At 42.9% G+C, this 22,578-nt stretch overlaps 1 protein-coding gene across 8 annotated transcripts in view; it reads left to right on the top strand.

Moving 5' to 3' along the window:
* HDAC9 (histone deacetylase 9) overlaps positions 1-22,578 on the top strand; it is a 470,793-nt gene that overhangs the window by 150,302 nt on the left and 297,913 nt on the right. For 3 of the 8 annotated variants that reach the window (XM_077302512.1, XM_077302513.1, XM_077302521.1), the window contains one exon: positions 16,864-16,926. In XM_077302512.1, the coding sequence (XP_077158627.1) occupies positions 16,864-16,926 (63 nt within the window). Of the gene's footprint in view, positions 1-15,918; positions 16,149-16,303; positions 16,532-16,863; positions 16,927-17,255; positions 17,335-22,578 lie in introns of those variants that run through there. The other 5 variants (XM_077302514.1, XM_077302517.1, XM_077302515.1 and 2 more) reach the window with 4 other exon arrangements.

Consider the following 22,578-nt stretch of genomic DNA (forward strand, 5'->3'; position numbering starts at 1 on the left):
TACTATTGGGAACATTCCACGTTACCATTAATTTTATTTGAATGTTTTTAGCCCTACTTCTGCACAACTTACTCTCAATCAGTAATTGAAATGATTTTTTTAAAGCCTACAACTGATGACAGGAACAAACTAGAAGAACATCAGGGCTCCAGGAACCCAGATGTTCACATTTACAAATCGCTCATATCAGATCAGAGAGAAAGGGTCATTTTGTAATCCCCAAAGATGCCTTCCCAACTTCTCCTTGCAGCCAGTTCCATGGATGTAGTGTTAATATTGGGGGAGGAGGGGAACAGAGTTCTTCGATGGCAGAGGAGGGAACCTAGGTCATCTTACTCCAACCCTTTGCCCTACAGGCAGGACTATACTTCTCCAGCAAAGTTTAACTAACCAGCAGGGGGGAGCAGCATCTCAATCCTGGTCCTGTGTGCTCCAGAGTTTGATCCATCTTCTCTTTGGTACTCTTTCCCATCCAGAACTCCCCCTCCCCATCCCATTTCCACACCCGTTCTTCTCTCCTTTCTTCATCTTTGACCATCCTACACGAGGACAAGGGGAAGAACAAGGAAAAGAAGAACAACTGAGCAAATGTCAGCAGAAGAAAAAGACTTCAACAATGGCACCTGAAGTTTATAGGGCCTGCTTATCCTGTCCTATGCAAGAGCAGCTCGGTGGGACCCGCCTTCCCAGATCTTTGGCCGTGTATGTCATTGAAGAGGTTCCAGCCTGACTAGACTGACATATGTGCATTGGATTGCCAATGACATCTATAGGAGAAATGGCTGATGTTCCTGCAAAGGACTGCAGCTGGAGGCAGCAATGCATGAGCCCTGGTGGCAGAAGCTGCCTGCCACTGCCAAGGCCCACCATGACCTGTGAGTGGAAGAAGACCTGAGTTCAAGAGCAGAAGCACTGCAGGCATTTTGAGCACCACTCCTGATCACGACTGACATCAGCACTTGTACACTACAGTGAAGGTAGCACTTTAAAAGTATTAGCCTCTTGACACATATTTCTGGAAGATCTGTGGGATTTTCCTGGTTCTTAGTATGGTGTCAGAGCCATAGAGCTCCAGGGCGGGTGGGTGGGAACTTTTAGAGATCGTAGGCTCTCTCTTGATGTCTCATGTATTACATATACAGGCAAAGGAAGTCAAATATCTGTGGAGTTTCTTCATAGGTGCTAGTGTGCTTATTAACTTGAACTTACAAATCCAATAGCAATTTTTTTTCAAGTATCTGACCTTCTTATAGATAATATCACAACCTAGAATTTTCATTTGATTGAATGTGAAAACCTCACAACTAGTTCTGGATTCTTGACATATGCACTTTCCTCCAGTTCATCTATATTTTTTGAATTTTCAGAAACCTAATGACAGATCCCAATACAGTTTGTAATGTGACTGTACAGTTGATGCATCTTATATATGTTGCTCTGTTTGGAAATGTTAATCTGAATTAATTTGCTACTGACCTTTTTGGAAATCATAGCTTCCTTATCTCGTAATTTTTTGTATCTGAAGACAAGAGGCAGAGCTCTTTTCTAAGAGCATCAGTAACATCTCTTCAACAATTGTTTTTCTTACTAATTGTTAAGGCCACTTTAAAAGCTGGGCCCCACCAGCCTTCCCAGTGGAAGCATGGGGTGGATTCAGAGAAGCCAGAGAAGGCGGTGGCAGTGAAGGCGGAGAGGAAAGAGGGGCTCTCCCTTGCCAGCATAAAGTGCATGTCGCCTCCTGGAGAAGGGAGGAGGTCTGGGGGGTGTGGGAGAGAGCATGGTAGGCTCACCAAAGGCTGGGGAGGCCAGGATGGCAGATCAGGTGGCTGGTGGGGCCAGAGCATGAACCGGGCTTCCTGCCAAGCAGCAAGAATCCAGGAGGGCAGTGGGCAGTGGAGGGCAAGGCGCTGGGCACTTCTGGGTTCCTGGTAGTGGAGGGAGAAGTCAAGAGGGGTGTAGGCAGGACATGGCACCCCTGCAGTGTCCCCATCAGGCTCTGCCCAGCAGGTTGGGTAGGCTGTGGCATAGACGGGGGAAACCAGAATCAGGAGGAGAGGGGAGGGGAGGCAATATGGAGTGCAGGTGGATGGGTGGGTGGCATTCCCACTGCTGATGGGCAGTACAGGGGCCAAAGGAGCCTGACCAGTAGGGCATGGGAAGGTGGAAGAGGCTAGCAGCCCTCCTAGCTCTCAGCAGTACTGTAAGAGGCTTCGAATTCTAAATAAGTCAACCTTTTGAAGAAAGTTTCTTTATTAGAGAATTGCAAGTACCTAACACACCTGAAACATAGTTAAAACTGATTCACAAAACATAGGGTAAGCAATACAGGAACTTATCCATAGAATCATAGAGTTGGAAGGGCCTCTTGGGTCTAGTCCTACCCTTTGCACTATGCAGGACACTCACAGCCCTATTGCTCATTCACTGTAACCAGCCACCCCCTTGAACCTTCACAGAATCAGTCTATCCGTCAAATGGATATCCAGACTCTGTTTAAAAATTTCCAAAGATGGAGAACCCAACACCTCCCAAGGAAGCCTTTTCCACTGAAAAACTGCTCTGCCAGGAACTTCTTCCAGGTGTTTAAACGGAATTTCTTTTGAATTAATTTCATCCCGTTGGTTCTGGTCCGTCCAGGCAACTCTCAAGAGAGAACAACTCTGCTCCATCCTTTATAGTGCAGCCTTTTAAATACTTGAATATAGTTATCAGATCCCATCTCAGTTGTCTCCTCTCCAGGCTAAACAGACCAAGCCTTCCCAACCTTTCTTCATATGACTTGGTCTGCAAACCCCTCACCATCTTTGTTGCCCTCTTCTCAACATGCTCCAGTTTATCTACATCCCTCTTCAGCTGTGATGCCTAAAACTGAACACAGTACACCAAGTGAGGTCAAACCAGAGCAGAGAAGTGGTACCATCACCTCCTGTGATCTGGACATGATACTCCATTTGATACAGCCCAAAATCCCATTTGCCTTTTTAGCCACCAAGTCATACTGTTGACTCATGTTCAATGTGTGATCTTCTAAGACTTCTAGATCCTTTTCGCACATGCTACTGCCAAGACAAGTCTCCCCCATCCTATATTGGTGTTTTTGGTTTTTTCTACCTAGATGTAGAATTTTACATTTGTCCCTATTAAACTTCATTTTATTCAGTTTAGCCCACTTCTCAAGCCTATCAAGATCATCCTGTATTCTGATTCTGTCTTCGGTTGTGTTTGCTACCCCTCCCAATTTAGTATCGTCTGCAAATTTAATAAGTACCCCCTCTAATCTCTCATCAAAATAATTTATAGATATGTTGAACATATTTATAAATATGTTCTCTTGGGAACTGGAACCAAGCACCTTTCAAAGGAGTAAAGAGATAACCGCTTGGGCTTCAAGAGAAGGGTAGGTGTGGAAACTACAGGACGCTAAGGAAAGGGGAGGGAGGTGAGGAATGTCTGGGGAAGATGGTAAGCATAAAATATAGCAGCAGGAAATGAACCTTGGGGTATCAAGCTAAGGCATCTGGGTTACATCATGGCACAAAAGCCAGGCACACTATATGCTCTAACATACAGCAGAGGATAATCATGGCAATCCCCCCCCCCAAAAAAAAAACATGGGGTTTCTGACAGTAGCAAGAATTGGACACCATCCAAGGATCTTCTACTGCAAGAATTCTACTACCCCCTCTTACACAGTTAGAAACTGAGAACTAAAAACTCATCTATTATACTCTGCATGAACTCTTGTGTAAATCTACTTTTCAACTATCTTTGGAATTTTGTTTGCTGAAATCACTTTTTAAAATATAGCAATTTCTCTTTTTTCCTCTTTCGAAAGAGGAATTTCTTTTACATTTTCCATTGACATCTCTTTGTAGTTTTGCGGTACACCACATGGTGGTGGTCTATACATCCATTTGTAACATCAGCCTTTGCAAAGTTTTCTCTTTCTGATGGTACACCCCCTGCCCCCCAGTGGTGTTCTAACAGGAATCTAGGAAGGTTTGTAAGACATTGCCTACATCTAAGCATCTGCAGAGTGAAATTTTGCAGAACCTCCCTCCCTGTCCCTTCTCTCTTTGAAACTTTATGTTGATCTAAACAGAATTGATTCAAAACACATTCCAGATTCCTAAAAAGAAGAAACACACACCTTTTTGGATTTCAGGGAGAAATGGGGTAAAGAGGAATTAAGAGACTTGCTCTTCGCAATGTATAATAAATATTATCAGTTCTGACTGCACCAATCTGTAATTTTGGAGTGATGGGCACCTGTTTCTAGGGTTCCTGCAGTACTGAATGAAAGGATGGTGCAGGGTGAATTTTGTTAACATCTGAATAGATAGCTTGATTTACCTGGACAGTATTAACAGGCAACTTAAAGGCAGATTTCTTGAACACTGCACAGAAAATGTTAAGCAAACTTTGAAATAAAATTGTAGGCTATATTGAAAAGAGCATCACAAAATGAGAAGCAAATGAATTTAGAATAATAAAAACAAGTCTTGCATAACTATATATGAAATATTGCTCATGTATATTAGAAACGGATATAAATGATACAAATCATTTATATAAATGATATAAATGATACAGAAGAAAATTGAAAAAAAATCCATATATATTTGGAAATTTAAAACTCCTTTCACAATTCTATGATGAACCCATGATGTTCATATATTTTTTAGAAAGTTGTTTTCCGTCAAGTTACTAATAGGAATCTTTAAAATCACTTTGTACCCAGTGAGAGAATCTCAACTACTAGGCAACCCCAGTTAAGTTATGAATCACAGTTTCTGAGGGAACCTTTGTCTTACTTCAGAACTCATTTTCACTATGACAAATCGTAAGCACTTATTTTTCCTCTGGGATCAAGAACAGCTGCAAACAAGTTTATTTCTACTCATTTGCTGTTGACTGAGTTTCAGTCTATAAGTCTGGGTCTCTTAAGTACAAACTTTTCAGGCTTTTTCAATCCAAACATATAAATTTTTGAGCTGGGGTGAACAAGTCACCAGTGCAATGTCAGATGCAGAATTTATTTCATGTTCGTCATTTATACCTCACCTTTCTCCCTAGTGGGAACCTAAAGCACCTTCGGTCATACTCCCCACCTCTATTTTATCCTCACAGCCACCTTGCACGACAGATGAGGCTGATATCAGTCACCCAGAAAAGTTCCGTGGCAGAGTGGGGATTCCAACCTGGATGTCTTAGTTCCTAGTCTGACATGCTGGCCACTACACCACACTGAGCTTGGCCCTCAATTGTGTGAAAGTTGCTTGAAGCTGTTTGAGCTTTAATGCCGGCTAGGTTGCTGGGTGGGTGGGAGCGCACATTTCTTCCTTCTTGCCCTCTGTGAGCTCTCACAGGAACTGTTGTTCGGGGGGGGGCTCGCAGCAACTTTGTGGGAAGTCAGGGAAGGGGGTTCCTGCTGTCAGAGCACATGATGCATTGGGTGGGGATCTTCCCTGTATGCTGACTCTACAAGAGGTGGGTACCCCCATTTTGGAACTTTTGATCTAGAAACTAATTGTCCACAGCCAGCCTGCACAGGTGCAGCCCTGATGTGTGTCCTGATGAACAATAACAAAATCAGAGTCCAGGAGCACCTTTAAGACCAACAAAGATTTATTCAAGGCGTGAGCTTTCGAGTGCTTGCATTCTTCCTCAGTTCAAGCACTCGAAAGCTCACACCTTGAATAAATCTTTGTTGGTCGTAAAGGTGCTACTGGACTCTGATTTTGTTGTGCTACTTCAGACCAGCATGGCTATCCATTTGAATCTGTCTGATGAACAACGGTTACAGGTAAGTGCAAGTCTGTGTTCATGAGCTATCACAATTCATAGCACAGGTCTGCCCACCTTTTGTCATCTAAACATGATAATAAAAGAAAGAATTCCACAGTGTTGCTTTTGGCAATAGTCTGCCTGCCTTTGTGTTCAAGTCAGGGAATTACTGACTGCAGTTGCTTCTTGGAGAATGTATGGTGCCGAGAGCTCAGCTTTTTATTGCTAAAGCATCTAGAAGAGCCTTACAAGGTGTTCTTCAACAAAGGCATCAGCTGGAGTGAAACACTTCAGAGATGTATGCTTTCAGGGGAGCAATTTGTTAGAGGCATATCTCTTTGAACAAGTCTCAAAACATAGCTTTAAAAGCCGCCACAAGTGCCCACAAGTGCAACTCATTTTTAAGCTGAATAAAATAGGAGTTACAGAAATACGGAGAAAGAACTCAAGTATTACATTACTAGTGTCATTGTGATAGCAGGAAGTGGTTGTACGAAGGAAGGAACCATATGTTGGAAAATGGATATTTCCCTTTGGATGCAGGCAAGTTTGCATTTGAGAAAGCAGAAAGGAATAACTGGGTGCAACACAATGAATGCAGTGGGATGGAGCAGAAAGCCATAGAAGAGTGTGTAGCTTGCCATTTTGAATCTAGTACGGTTGCCAGCCTCTAGACAGGATCTGGAGTGCTCAAAGAATTCCACGGGGAGCCAGAGGACAACACAAAACATGGTAGCATACATCCCACCTACCACAAATCAATGTTGTTAATTCTTGCAGTTTAAGAATACTGGGGTTTTGTTGGTATACATTTATTAGGTCCATTCTCGAAGGAGGAGTCATTCAATAACCATAAAAGTAACTTTCATGTTTAATGAGGATAAGCAGCACTATTCCACCTTGTCTCTAACATCTGTCTGTTTCGCCACTTGGAAACAACATTGTCTAAGGGGGACCATTGTCGTGATCTAGGGTTGCCAAGTCCAGAGAGAATACAACAACCCGGTAGCCATTGTCCCTTAGTCTCCCTTCCCCCAGCCTTCTCAGGCTTGCAAAATTACTAGAGATGTGGGCCTGTTGGCTAGGGAGGGTAAAGTCTGGGGACAAGAGGAAGTTCTGTAGGCATGTGATGCTACGAAGTATGACCTCTGCCATTTGCTCCTGGGAAATTTGTCTCAATAGTCTGGAGATCAGTTGTAATTACAGGATAACTCCAGAGCCCATTTTGTTGATGTTGTTGAACACAAACCTCTCTTGTGTAAAAGTTAGTTCCAGTGGTAGAAGAAGAGGAAGAAGAAGAGTTGGTTCTTATATGCCGCTTTTCCCTACCTGAAGGAGGCTCAAAGCGGCTTACAGTCGCCTTCCCTTTCCTCTCCCCACAACAGACACCCTGTGGGGTGGGTGAGGCTGAGAGAGCTCTGATATTACTGCTCGGTCAGAACAGCTCTATCAGTGCCGTGGCGAGCCCAAGGTCACCCAGCTGGTTCCATATGTGGGAGCGCAGAATCGAACCTGGCATGCCAGATTAGAAGTCTGCACTCCTAACCACTACACCAAACTGGTACCCATGCCCAAGGTCCATATCAGGTGAAGGCTGATCATTTGTTTGTTTATTTGTTTGTTTATTTATTTATTTAGAACTGTGTAACTCCTCCTTTGAGCTTTGATGCCTTTGGTGATCTGTTAGACCGTTTATGCACTGGAGGTTTCATGCTGGGCTGCAGGCTGGAGTTTTAGTCGTGGCAGGTTGCCCCACCTCTTCCTGCACCCACATGGGGGAGCATTTGGCCCAGTGCGCCTCATCCACCCCTGAGTTGTGTTCTTGCATGGAAGCTGGAGAAGTGAAGTTCCCAGTGCATAAACGGTCTTAGCGTTAACAATGAGAAAGAAGTGAGAAAATGATTATATATTACATTAAACGTTTACGACACTGATTAAATGATGGCCATATTCCATCCACTGAGATCTCAGGGCAGCACCATAGGAATATTTATCACCGAATGTATTCCTAAGCATCCAAATCCTTCAACAGCAAGCTCATTTAGAGTACAGTGGACATGAATATGGTAATGCTATGATCCAGTACAAATTAACAATAGCTAAGTTAAGGTCAAAGCAAGCAAGTTGGAATACTACTTCCCTGTGCTAAATTTTACCCATGAATTTTACAGTATTTAAAATTTTAAGTTCAGAAAAAGGTAATTTTGAGTTCAGAAATAGGTAATAACCACTGCTCCACCACCACTTGAGTTCTGCAGCTGGGGAAGCCACCATGGGACACATACAGGTGGTGGCACTTCACCCAGGTGGGCTGACTTGCATGTGGCCTGACTTCCTGAGCCATTAGGTGGATAAGGATAGGATTCTCCTCATTCCTGCAAGTGTCATGGGTCCCCACTTGTATAAAGAGATTTTTTTGCCCATCCAATAGAATGAGTTGTCCCGCTGTTCTGGAATAGCTGCTAGAGTGAATTGTTTAATATTTTGCTGAATAAAGTAGGACTTTTATCTGAGTAGACAAGAGTCTCACAAGGGGGAGAGAAGAGGAGGAGTCTCTCTCTCTCTCTCTCTCTGTAAATTCATTTTCAGTCCAACAGCACCCTCTCATTAAAATATTTGTAGGTGAGGTTAAAGCTTAGATTCCTAATTGTGAAAAGAGGTTTTCAAACAAAAAACAAAAAACAAACAGCCCTCAAGAGCATAATGTTTAACACTCCTTTTGCAGGAGTATGCTGGACTGTAGCCCATGTCTATAAAGAGATCATTGTCTGGGGATTTCTTAGATCTTCTGTAGATTTGGGTTCTAAGTTGTAAGTGCTAACATATGAACGTATTGTCCTCCTTTATTCTTATTCTATTATGGTTTTTGTTATTTTAAAAATAGCAATTCTTAAAATGTATATGTAATGTAAGATCAGTGTCAGCAAGACTCTTTGACTGAGCTCTGTTTCCAGGTAGCTAAACGTGTGGGGATCATGTTACTGTTCACAGCAGGGCTTCTCTAACCTTGAGACCTTGAAATTTTCTCTAAATCAGTCAAGGAGGGGGAGGAAATTATAGTAATATTTATCACATATGGAAAGGAAAACATTCTGAGGGATTCCTGAGGCATGATGTAATGCTTCTAGCTGGTGTTCTCTCCATCTTCACCAGCATACCCATAGAGCTCAGCAAGGGAGCTGCTAGAACTGAAAGCAATAATATACCCTAGGTGTGACTTGGCTTCGTACAGTGCACACCTCTCTTATTACGCCACAATGCTTATTTTCAGCTCATCTTTTAATACAACCTAGCAATTTCTTGGCCTGTTAATGACTAAACCTGCCTATCATTTGTACACCTATAAACAACAGTACTACATATCCAGGTAGTGTTGTAGGCCGTAGTTCAGCATGAGTTACTAAATTAGCTCCAGTGTCATGTAGTTTGAGAGTTCTGCTACAACCTGGGAATTTCAAGGCCATTTCTGCATGAGGAAAAAGCCACAACGGGGCAGAGGGAAAATATGGAAGGGGTCTCCCCATGTGGAGGGCTGCAAACACGAGATTTACCACATTTGGGGTTACCCACATTTGGGGTTACCCATGTTTGTAAGCAGGAAGCCACTTACATTTTACCCCTCTGTGCGGAAATGGCCCAGGTTCTAAATCTCCACTCAGCCATGAGCCGTATTGGGAGATCTTGAGTTAACCTGTGTTATAAGACTGTATAGAGGACTAGAGAGAGGTGAGGAGGGAATTACATATGCCACTCTGAGCTCTGGGAAGAAAGGTGGGATAAAAATGTGAAAGAGATCCATTTTTTAATAGTTCACAGTGAATCTGTTTGAATTATTTCTTTTTTTATTCTTACATGGGAAATAACACGCTCTTTCAGTTGTATTTATGGGGGCAAGTGTCCTATAGCTACATTTCTGTCCCCAGTTGTCTCACTAGTAGCATATAGATGCTTTGTTAGTGCCTATCTACATGGAGAGATCGATACATTTCCTCATGGCCAAGCGTATCAAATTTCTACCACTACAATAAGATCCTCCATCCAGGTTGAGAACAGCAATTTTCTTTGTATCCCTGGTGGTGAAAGGGAATGACCCCACTCAAGAGACTCATTTGCTGCATGTGCAGCAGGCACCAGGTAGTAACAAAAGTGCCTAATAGCTTTGAGCACTCCTGTAACTTATTATTCGCCTTACCAGAGCCAATGAATCATGCAAATCAGCCACACAATCCTCAAAGATTAAAATTACTTTTCAGTGTGAAAGGGGGATATAATAGCAGATTATGTTACATTTTATATAAAAGCAGCAGATTATTTTAACATAGGGGTAGTCAAATTGGCAGGGGTTCATGGGAATTGTAGTCCATGGACATCTGGAGGGCTGCATTTTGACAACCCCTGTTTTAACAGGTCAGATAATGCAGAGTTTGACATGCACAGATATCCTTAGGAAACTCAACTAGATTTAGAGCTGTTTAAAATATTGCTGTCTCCTAACCCCTTCCTTGCAGATCTTTAGTTTAAATATACCACTTTGTCCTGTATAGGTCAATTGAATGTTTTGTTATTTCATCGTCCTTGCTCTCTCCCAAGGACACAGAGCAGGTTATAATACTGTCTTATTTTACCTTGACAATGACTTTGTGTTAAGTAGAATGGTGATGAACTGCCTAAGGCCACCAGGAAGCCTCATGGATGAGTGGAAAAGGTTTGAACATCTCTTCAAAGTTATGTTTTCCTCCACTGAAAAAGAACCCTATTAGAATTGTTTTTGAGACAATGTATTAGATTCATGCATATTTACATGCAATATGCTTGTATATATATATAGGGCTTGGAGAACAGATAAGCATCAAATATACAGAGCATGGATTGTTCACATGAGTTGGTGCTTCAAATCTAGAAGACATTTTTAAAGAGGATATTTATCACTACCTTATCTTTCATGCTCATAAACACCATGTCACATCTACTTGCTCATGCAGGCAGGCATGCCTCAACTAGGCAATGCATAGGCTTGAACCATCTCACCATCTGAAGCCTCTAACAGATTAGTCCAGTGCCATTTTTCCTGGTCCTTGAGAAGGACAAGTTGCTGCAAACCTTAAAAATGATTAACAAAGGACATAATATATAACAAAAATATTAGCTGGCTGAAGAATTGATTAGGGTAGGGATGCTAGTCCCCAGGTGGTAACTGGCAATTCAATGGAATTATAGCTTATTTCCAGGCTAAAGAGATCAGTTTCCATGTAGAAAATAGCTGCTTTGGAGGGTGGACTCCATAGCACTATACATGAGGTTCCTGCATGTCCCAAATCCCCACCACTTCTGGCTCCATCCCCAAAGTCTCCAAGTATTTCTGAACCCAGAGCTTGCAAGCCTAGGGGTGTTATGCATGTACAGGTTTTCACTGCAGTCATTTCACCAACCCTTTTAAATTGTCTTTTTAAAAAACGTTTTCAAAATATTCCCATTTATACATGTGCTCTGATATAGCATTGTGTTTTTTTGCCGCAGTAATGCACTTGGAAAAGTTCTTACAGTAACTCTGGCAGGGCAAACTTTCTCCCTTGTGCTGCAATGTCACCTGACCACCACTCTGGCACATGCTGCCAGCAGGGCCCCATGGGAATTGTAGTTCATGGACATGAACCACCATACCAATCCCTCCCTTGTGAAGTTTTTTAAAATCACTGGTGATTCCAAGACAGGAGTCTCCGCCCATAGCCTGAAGCAGCTCTGCTTCCTCATTCTCTTGCAGGACAGAACTGGCGTTTCAGACAGCTGCTGAGCCAATGCAAGGGAGCACAGGGAAGATCCCTTTACTTTAACAGACTGATACACTGTCAAACAACAGCCCTCCTGCCATGGTCACTGATGAGAGGTAGACTGCTGCTGCAAGTCATTATTTGTGTGATATAGTTTTACAGAGAAGCTAGATTTGTAGTCTCAGGAGCATTCAAGGAAGGCTGCAGTAGCAGGAAATGCCATGCATACCAGCAGTAATACTCCTCGGGCTATTATGTAATAAAACAATAAGGTTTGCTGGGTTGCCAGAGAGAATGATAGCTGACATTGAGGAAGTGGAAAATCAGTAGCAGGTGCCATGAGTTCCCATTGGTGGATGAGGGACTGCAAGCAGAAAGAGCACTGTCAGGGGAGGATACCAAAAAATGCTAACATTTATGCATCTAAAAAAGAGCGTCCTCAGTACCGTCACACAGGAAAAGTCATTTCAAAGCTAGTTTTAGATACTGCACTGAAAAAAATGCAGTTGACACTATGAGAAGGGGCTGCCATATATAATAAAAAATAACACGATGGGTTTCACACAGTGAAAACGATCCCATGTGCAGAAATAAAAACAACAATGCCCTTTTGGGCAGACATTTTGTGAGGTTTCCTGCCATGCATAATACACCCTAGAGTTGGGTGAGTTTTGTGGCAATGGTATGAAGCCTGACATTAGTATGCTGCCTTTGCTTTTGTTTCAGTAGCTACATGATTACCAAGGCATTTTGTCAGGATGGATGTATCATCTGTCAAACAAATAAATAAAGCTAGCTCCCCTTCTGTTAGTTCATCTGCCTTTTGCATTGTTCCAAAGCACCGCGCACAGAGAAGTTTTCCTATATGAGCCCCACTTATTGGAATGGGAGCAATAAAGTAATACTACCATGTTCTTGCCATTCCTTTTGATAAGGTATATTCAGGAGCACTTTTTAGTGAAGGTTGTAATTTCCCCACACAGGAATGCAGAGATCTGCACTCGCATAGAGGAAGGGAACAGGGATACCTCCAGTATCTTGAAGTTACTGACAAAAATGAACCATATTACTTTGGTTACTTTACTTGGCTATATATTGAATTTTAATCATTGATACTGGGTGGGGGAGAAGCAATATGACTTTTTATGTCAATATACTGCATTTAATTAAAAATAAATTTAATTAAAATTAAAATAAATAAATAAAAAATACAGCTGCTTTTTAAGTTTTAAGAAGCCCGATGAACTGGGTCTGACAAGTGTGTATAGTTCTAGGACAACCATAGTGAAATTCAGCTAATTTAATGTAGAGTTGTAGTTGAATTAGTATTGATGATATTTATTTCATTTCATTTTCAGTAGATTTACTCAGTTCTGCATTATTAAACTATTTTATTACTAGGCTTGCTCACGGGCCTGGAGAACAATGTCCTGTTCTTTTATTAAAGGCTTCATGGGATATTATTTACCAAGCAATGTTATTTACCTCCACGCTATGAAAAGCTTCCAACCCTGTTAAAGGGAGGGGACTTTTTTTGTTCAGACCTGTTGGGAAAACCAGTTATTATATCAACAAAAATACTTTGCTGTCCTGCCCCTGCAATGTAATCCAAAGCATGTATGCTCAAGAGTAAATGCAGCTGAGTTTAATGTAACTTTCTGTTCAGTCAGTTGGTTAAAGGCATTACAAATCTTTTCATTAGTTTAAAATGTTCTTTTAGTCTTGTGACAATTTTCAATGTAAGTTCTGAAAACTTCATTAATGCTGAGCTGTTTCTTGAAAGAGGCATTTTACCTTTTTCCATATAGTAAGCATGGGAAGGACGAGTTTGTCTCCTATGATAGTTGCAGACCCTCCAGCCACATTTTAGGTAGCAACTGGAGTTGTTTTCAGTTCAAATAAACTCCTGTTCTTCATCAGCTGGTAGGTTATCTCTGGTAGGTCTGATGTATGGAAGACCACAAGGTGAACTTATTGGACACTTATGTGACCAAGATGGGTTGGTTCCCATCTACACTCTTCTAAGCTTGTTGACTTTGATACACTTAGAAAGGTGTAACTCTGCTTTGGATTGCACTTTTGGAGACATGCCATCATTGTGATTTTTACCTGATGTGCTGTGGGAGGGGGGATATCTGTAGAAATTGGAGCAAAGCGTTCTGTGTATGGTAGTGATATTCAATCCATGGCTTTCAAAAGAGCCCCATTACTACTGTACAACCTGTATGCCACCCTACCACACACACAATAGGACTCCTCTCCTTGCCTTGCTGCTCTTTCCTGTGTGTGAGGCACAGCAGTTCAGGAAAGAGAAAGTGAGATTGCCAAGGTGCCTGGAGGAGGTCCAGCTGAATGTGAAGAAAACAAAGTAAGGCCACCTATCAAATTGATGTTAAAAGAGACCAACTAATTCAGCTACTCTTAAGTAAAACCACCACCACTTTCTATGTCCAGTTTCCTCTTTTCTGGGTGGCTGCCATGGTGATGATGGTTTGATTTTCGCTTCTCTGCAGTCAGCTTGCTCTCCTTTCAGCAGTTGCCCTGGTGCTAAGATAACCAGAGGCTGCAGAGAAGGGATGTGGGGGTATGAATCCCTCCATGAGAAGCAAGATTTCCCCTCCATTTTTCTTTCCCTTTCTGACTGAACCATCCTAAGTATCTGTTTTCTTCTTTGTTAAAGAACTCTGGCTGTCCGTCCCTGTCACAGTATGATATTTTGGCTATTGTCTCAGCCCAGGAACCTGAGGGAAGGGACAAGATCTCCCTCTTTAACTTAAATGGCACCCGAGGCATTTTAGAATTCCATATTAACAAAATATTTTATTAAACATAGAGGGGAAAGGTCAGGTGAAATCGGGGGTAAAATTTCTGAGGTAACTCAATACAGAACTCTGAAGTAAAACAGAATATGCACAGACTTTAGTTTATGTGATTCAGGCTGTACACATATACACAAACATCCTCCTCCAGTTCAGAAGTCTTTCTCTGCTCAACTTATGCTAACATCAGATGCCTTGGAGCAGCCTGTCACTCTAGGCCAGCAGTTCTCAACTGCTCTGACACCGCGTCCCCAACTGCTGTGGCAGCATGCACACGTGTGCGGGCAGTGTGCGAAAACATGCAGGTAGCATGTGCATCTGTTCATGCAGGTAGCATGTGCGTCTATTCACACAGGCGCGCAATAGTCAGGGCAGCGTGGAGGCAGCCATTGCAATGGCTCTGCTGCCACTGGCCGCTGGCTGCCACCACCTGCCACCACTGCCAGCTACCGCCACCTGCTGCTGTGGTTGCCGCCAAATGGGGTCGCAACTCCTAGGTTGAGAACCACTGCTCTAGGCTCTCTGGTTCTGTAAGGGATTAACCCTTTATAGTCCTTTACCTGTTTGTACGTTTAAAAGCTTAGAAGTGCTGTACAGTCTATCATAAAGGAGGTGTTGGAGTGAATAGGCCCTTCCGTCTCTGGGACGAGGTGCACAGCTCAGTGACATTCACAGCTTAACCATCCTCGGGTTCTTCCAGGAGCAGCTGTTGAAAGGTGTAAGCTACCCGCCAACCACAAGCCCTACTGGACAATGACCTTGCCCACTTTCTGAAACATAAAATGGATGCACATTTGGGAAAAGCCACATGTGGCTCCCAAGCCACTGAGTGAGTGCACCCCCACCCATTGACTATGCTGATGTCTCTGCTCAGTTGGAAGGTTGACATGGGTGACCTGCTTTATCAAATAATAGTGTGATGGTAAAGCTTTGTTTGCATGCCTACTGTTGCATATTTGCTGATGCTGACCAGTATCTGTGCTTAGCTTCTGCATGCCTACTTACAGCATAAATAATGAAGAGCTCTCAAAAATAACAGCAGTGTGAGGCACGCAAGCCTGTGGACCCTTTAAACATTGCTGTGCAAATCTGAAAGCAGCTATTTTAAGTCAACACTTCCTTTTATATTTAGAGTCCTCTGCAGTATAAATTGTTTAGCATTTCTCCTCTCTCTTTGCTGGGAGGGGGAGCAGGCACTTGCACTGTAGCTTGCAGCCTGCAGCCTTTTCCCATGCTTTGCTGTAACAGAAAGCTGACATTAAGGGGAACAGACCCCTTCAAAAGCAAAGTACTGTTCTTTGGGAGATGTGTTTTGCCTCCTTGGGAGTGTGATAGTTTTTGGCAGCTTCAAGTCTCCCCCCCCCCCTTCCCCTTATTGCCTGTAGATCCTGCAACGGAAAGAAAAGGCACCGGCAAGATAGTAGTGCTCCAGCCAACTCCAGGCAGCGTAGCCAGAGAAACAGGCAACCAAAATAGCACATCCAGGTCTGCCGTGCGTGGGTTGAAGCCGAAACCACATTCTGAGCAGAAGCCTCGTGTATTATTTTAGAACCACCAGCGGTCTCTGGTCCCCTTTTGCTCTCTTGTCAGAGACTGGCTGAAAGCGGAGGGGGAAGCACGCTCCCATAATGAAGCTGGCTAATCGTGGTCCCACACAGGCACACTCACCCACAGACCCTGGGGCTTTGGCGATAGGTTGAGTGACTTGCTTCTGAGGAGACACTTGGAGACCTGCTGCTTGAAAGACACAGACTGGCCAGCTGGGTTAGCTGAGGTATTTTTAAATGCATTCATGCAGGCTCCAATCATCCGGCCCTGCATGACCTATTTTTGGCTCCGGCCAGCCATTGTTCTATTTCTGTTGCCTGTGGGCCAGGCTGTTGTTGATCCGTATGCAAATGAGCTTGCACTGCCTGCTGCCAACTTTGCAGAGAGTGGGGAAGAAAAGAGGAGAGACAGACACACTTGCCAGGGCAGGGAGTAATTGAAACTTAAACCCCCAGGAGGGATTCAAGTCCCTAGAAACTGGGCTTGCTTGTTGTTGTTTTTAAGTGGTTTCATTTCTCTCGCTGGCCTCCCAAGAATAACCTGAGGGAGAGCTATATCCTTCTTCCACCTGCTCTTGGCTTGCAGAACACAGCGCGCTCAACCCAAGAGGTGCATAATAAGCCATGCCGTTTAAAAATATATCGATTATTCCTTGTTATTTTCTAGCAGCAGGGTGGAATTGCCTCCAAGCTGGATTGCTATTGTAACTGGTGCTTAAAAAAATATCTTTGCATATAAGTATTATATCTTCATTTGGGTACTTTGTGACATTAGTATTATTTGTAAAGATCCCCTCCTCCTGAGGAGGAGGAAACAGGAGCAAAAGGGGTTGTTTCCAGCGCCTCTGAACGGCTGGCGATGAATCTTTCATGGAGCTGAAGTGCAGACTGATTGGGATATGCTGCAGACAATTGACGAGGCTGAATTGTGTCTTTTCTCAGATGGAGTTTCGGGAGGTGAGCGGCTTCTGGCTCAGCAAAGAATGCACAGCATGATCAGCTCAGGTAAGGGGGCACTTGCTGACTCTCTGCCTTGAGATCTTCTGACTTCTTTAGGGAATAAAGGAAACCTGTCACTAATCAAGGACTTGCTGTCTACAGAGCTGGGATCTGTCATGCCCCCCCCCCTTTCATTTTCAGCTTCTTGTTCAATAAGCGGCTTCACGGCACAATTAGCTTAGACAGATATCCTTCTGCCCTCCTTTTGTGGCTTGTGTTTTCTGCTAATGCAAGTTTCCCATCTTGCATGTTCCTTTCATGTCTGTGATGGTAATGTGGGGGCGGGGTGTGCCGAATTTTAGTCTGATACCCACTGGGATGTGAGTCTTTCGGCTGCAGTCCTCAGCATAGCAAGATCAATCCAAATCAGTGAGGCTTACTGCTGAGCATATGCACTGACAGTTATGGGACCAGGTTGCAATCTTAAAATTACTTTGTTGTATGTTACTGAGGAGGGGGGGCAGGTTGAATGCTTGTTTGGACGGGTACCAATGCTAATAGCTACCGGCAGAATTGGAAGGGAGAAATGATTTTATTCTTTTGTTAGTACAGTGACGTTCCAAATGCCTTCAGTAATGGTATGTCCGGAACAAAATCACAGTAATGCAAGGAAGTTGCTAAGACACCCTTTAGGATAGGTTAATAATGTCTTGAAAGGTTACTGTAAAGTTCATCTGTGCATATCGATTTATTGTTCATTCCAATTATTTTGAAAAGTATTTGGGAATATTCAAATGTTAGATGGGATGACTCATTGAAAGGAGTAAAAGTGGATGTTTCAAAGAAGTAGTCACAGAGCTGCTGCTAACTGTTCTTTTTTCTTCTTTTTTTTGGGGGGGAGGAGAATCTTGTCTGGCTTCTGCGAACTGTGAAAAGCACGGGGAGTGATTTGATGCTTGGAAAAATTACAGGGAGATTTTGTTCCATCATGCAGTTAAGATATTGATAAATATGTAAATAGTCTGGAATGCAGGCTTCAGTAGCTGTCCTTGTTTGGCCTAACATGATCCAATCAGACTTATAATGTTATTTGATTATAATGAAGTTATCTGCTTTGTATCTTAGCTACAGTTTTCTTTGCCATTCATTTTTAATTGCATAAGGCTAGCTCATCCAATCTGTCTGATCAGTTGCATAAACTTATTGCAACTTTCAAGGGACTTGCAAGGATAATTTCTGCAAGGAAAAGAAAGATTTGGTTGACAGGATGATGTTCTTACTCCCAGGGGCACCTGGTGATACAGTTTCAAAATAGCTGTGACTTGATCGCCTGTTATCTTTCTTGTTCTGTAGGTGACACTAAGCTTTGAGATGGACTCATGGGTAATTTCCTAGGCCAAGTTCAATGGGCAGTTTAAGCAGAAAGTGTAGGAGGCAGGATATGCTGCTGGGTGCCTCCAACAGCTGATGCCTCTTGTTTTGTTTGTAGGTTCAATCTGTGACTCATGACATGCACATTGTGCTTAGCTTTGTTACTATGCCTTTAACAAATGCCTAGCAAGCATAAAATAGCAGCTGATGCTTTCCTATTGACTACTGTGCCTCAGCTCTCCAGATTAGAGGCTGCCACTCTTAACCACTATGCCAAGCTGGCTAACATAGTCACAAGAAAGCAAAGATAGCCATTTCTCCCCAAATCTGTTGGTATATGAAGAGTTTATTATATTTACATCTATAGATAGATAAAGAGATATATTAAAGTCACATGACTCCTGCAGTCTATGCTAGGCAGACCTGTAAGCATCAATGCATTACTTCTTACTACTATGGAAACAGAGCCTGTACTTGCAAGCTCTTTCCCTTAGGTTAATGTGGAGGACCTCCAGTGGAAGCTCAATTTATGTGTTAATTGTTTATTGCAAAGTTAAAAATTACCTAGAGAAAGGGGGGCGGGGAACCAGCACGTTTCAGATTATCCGCCCATTGTGGACTCTCTAGTGCCCACTTTAATAATGATTTAAAGAGAGCTTATATCTCTGAAAGGTGGCAGGGGATTCAGAAGAATGTCATTAGATTAGAAAAAAGGTGTAGGCATTAGCAAATCATAACAGGAGGGACCAAGGAAGAAGAAGACTGTGAAAGAGAACTACAAAAAGGGTGTTAATAAAAGTGAGGTTGGTTGGGGTAGCAGGAAGGAAGGAAGGGGGTAGCAAGGGGCACTAAGGATGCAGAGGATTGAAAATAACTAGGTTGCTAGCAAAACAATGGCAACAAGCATGGAGTGAGCAGGAGACCCAAGGTATCTTTTGCCACTAGCCCTGCACACACAGCTTGTCTAAAAACCTTCAGGCTCCACTTGAGGAAGGCAGCAAGAGGAGAAAGCATGTAGGGTTGCCTGGCAACTGCCAAAATGCTTGCCTGCTGTTTCTGGGCTGCGGCATGCTTTCTGCTTCCCCTGTCTCTTCCCCTGGAAGATGCCCAGGCAGACAAGGGGCTGATGACTCCAGACTGCTCCATATAGAGCTGATTGATTTTGTATGTGTATCCCATTATAACGGCCTATATAGGGTGGAAGGGATTTCCAGGGGCCTTCACAAACTACTCGTACTGTTTGGACTTCAATGTTCAGTCATTCATTTCTGCTTTTCTTTCAACCCTGTGGTGGACCATCTAGCAGCGTTTTAATTACGGAGGTAACTTGGACTTGAAGATTTGTGCACTCCCTTTATGTATTCTTAATAGCCATTATATATTTTTGTACAAGAAGGCATAGTGAATAAGATTGCTAGTTACCTACTGATCTTCTTCCCATTTTCCCCACAATGCATAGCAATTTAGCGCATGAAAATATTCTCTGTTATCTTTTGCCTCCATTTTGGGGGGGGGGGAATCATCTGGTAAATTTTTGGCATGTCGGGCTGGTGTTTGGCTTAAGGCCCACAAATGAGTCTGGTATGAAGCTATAGTCCAAATGATCATCCCTTGAACCACAGGATGTGTTTGTTTTCTATGGTTGCTTTTTTTTTTTTTTAAATATTTTATTCTTCTGTTTAAATTAGTGTTGCTATCTCCAGATTGGGAAATTCCTGGAGATATGGAGGAGGGGTCTAGAGAAGGAGGGGTCTAGAGAAGGCAATGTTTGATGAGGGGAGGGGCCTCAAGGAGCTATAATACCATAGTCCAGGGTTGGGCAACCTGTGGTCCTCCACAGTTTGCCCAGCCCTGCGTCCATTCTCCAAAGCCGTTCTTTTTTTCCCAGGGGAACTGATCTCTGTGCCATGGAGATCTCCTTTTTGTAATGTGTTCCCTTGCAAACATGGGACCATCTTTCAGTATCATTATGGTTAGGACAGATTTTTTAAGCATCTTCCCCTTTTCCAAAGTAACTGCTGTAGAGCTGCCCGTAAACTTCCTGGGCCAGAACCTTATTTGTGTATGTGTGTGTGTGGAGGTTAAACTAGGAAACGTTACATACATTGATTGTGCCGTGCAGGTAATATTTACTCAATGAAAGCAGCCTGACACATCTTGATCGCCTACTGTAAAACATGAAAAAAGGACGGAATGGACTCAAATTCAGCATGTACTAAATAGATTCCATTTAAGTCACAAAGCCTTAAATAAACTGCAAGCATTCATCAGCTTAGACTTCTCCCTTTAAATATATTCTATTTAAATTGCAGTCTTAAATAAGTAGCACAAATGCTACTTATATTCATGCATATATATATTCACGCATTTAGTAGGCATCTGATACTTGCTCGCAAACTAAATTGTCTCAGGAGTTTAAGGCTATGAGAGTCATAAAATATTGCTGTCATCTGAAGCAGCACTTCTAGAATTCCCTTAATTACTGCTTCCTCTGTTTGCCTCCCTCTCACCCTGCAGGACATATTATGAATGGGATAAATTGGATAGGTACCAATCAAAAGTCAGGTTATGAATAGGACATTCTAGACAGGCGCCAAAGAAAGACACGTCCAGGCTGCCGCATGATAATGAGATTATTAAAGATGTTGCCATAATCTCTCTCTCTTTCTCTCTCTCTCTCTCTATGCCATATAATGCTTGCCAGAAGGAAAAAATGTTAATTAGATAACTTTGTCAAATGTCTGTTATATTAAGGATAACAAAATTAGTTCCTAATAAACTATGAGGGGGAGATCCTAGATTCTCCTCATATTGTTTCTCGCATTACATCATCTTAATGGTGGCAGTCAGGCACCCAGATCTCCCTTGACCTTAATTTGTGGGCACTGGGTACATAGGAAGACTCGCACACAATTTTAAGCTTCCTAAAGTGGTGGTGCAAAGGAAGGGCAAAGTAGAACGATGTGGTTGAGGCAAGCATTGTTGGAAAAAGAAGGCCTTATATCTTGATGATCACAGGTGGATTCAAACAAATAATAGAGGGGCAGGATATGGATGCCCATCTAATCCCATGTCCTGATCCATTTGACAGCACCAAAGCAACTCACAATTTAAACATGGCACTGATGGAACAGGAATGCATTATAGAAACATTCTATCCAGTCAAGTGTCTTCAGGTGGCTCAAGTGGGTAAACCAAGTCACACACACACCACCCCCTACATACATCTAATTTAGTTTGGCCATATTCAAGACTCTTTTCCATACTGCCTAGAAGCAAACTGACCTCATCTTCAGAAGGCAAATCATATTTTCTTGATGGGAATAGCCACAAAAAGTTACTTCATCATTGCTATATATGGTTTAAGTGAGAGAGAAAAAAATCTGTGTGTCCAAGAATTCCAATAAATCTCTTAGTTTTGTCCCAGGCTCATGTGTTGATTACATTTGTTAAGGCATGATCTGCTGGACAGTTCCTTGTTCTCCAGGTGGAGATTATACACCGTATAGTTATCCTCATACTGGGCAGTAGGGGCCATGTCTTTGTGGTAGAACATCTTTGCATGCCAGAGGTCTCAAGTTCTGTCCCTGGAAACTCCAGTCAGAAGGATCAGGCAGTAGATGATGGGAAAGACCTCCACCTACATCCCTGGAGAGCTGATGTCTGCCAGATTGACATTGATAGATGAATTACCTGACTCAGTATCAGCCAGCTTTGCGTACTGGTTAGGAGCAGTGTCTTCTAACCTGCTGAGCCAGGTATGATTCCCCACTCCTGCACATGCAGCCAGCTGAGTGACCTTGGACCGGTCACGGACCTGTCAGAGTTGTTCTTACAGACCAATTCTGTCAGTGGTCTCTCAGCCTCCCCTACCTCACAGGGTGTCTGTTGGGGGGAGAGAAAGGGAAGGTGATTGTAAGCTGCCTTGAGACTCTTCCAGGTAGTGAAAAGCGCAGTATATAAACCAACTTCTTCTTTTTGCCTATTGTCCACACATTCACCCTAGCCCCTTCTTCTGTCATTGTTCCGATGCGGCAGCTCCAGTCTGCTATTGCCATATGAGTATCCACAGATGCAGCTGATGTTTTGCTTTTGAAATGTAAATACTGTCTGTTTTCTTCCCTATATGCCATTGCAACAGACTACAGCAGCTCCTATAGCCGCTTTGAGACTCCCTAGGGTAGAGAAAAGTGGCATATAAGAACCAATTCTTCTTCTTCCTCTTCCTCTTCCTCCTCTTCTTCCTCCTCCTCTTTCAGTAGACACTGGCAGATGCAACAAGTTTTTCTGTTGTTGGCAAAAAAAAAAAAAAGTTCTGAGCATTCATGTACTCATGATGGCTATAGT

This window comes from Paroedura picta, chromosome 11 (genome assembly GCF_049243985.1).
Source record: "Paroedura picta isolate Pp20150507F chromosome 11, Ppicta_v3.0, whole genome shotgun sequence".
NCBI classification, from domain to species: Eukaryota; Metazoa; Chordata; class Lepidosauria; order Squamata; family Gekkonidae; genus Paroedura; species Paroedura picta.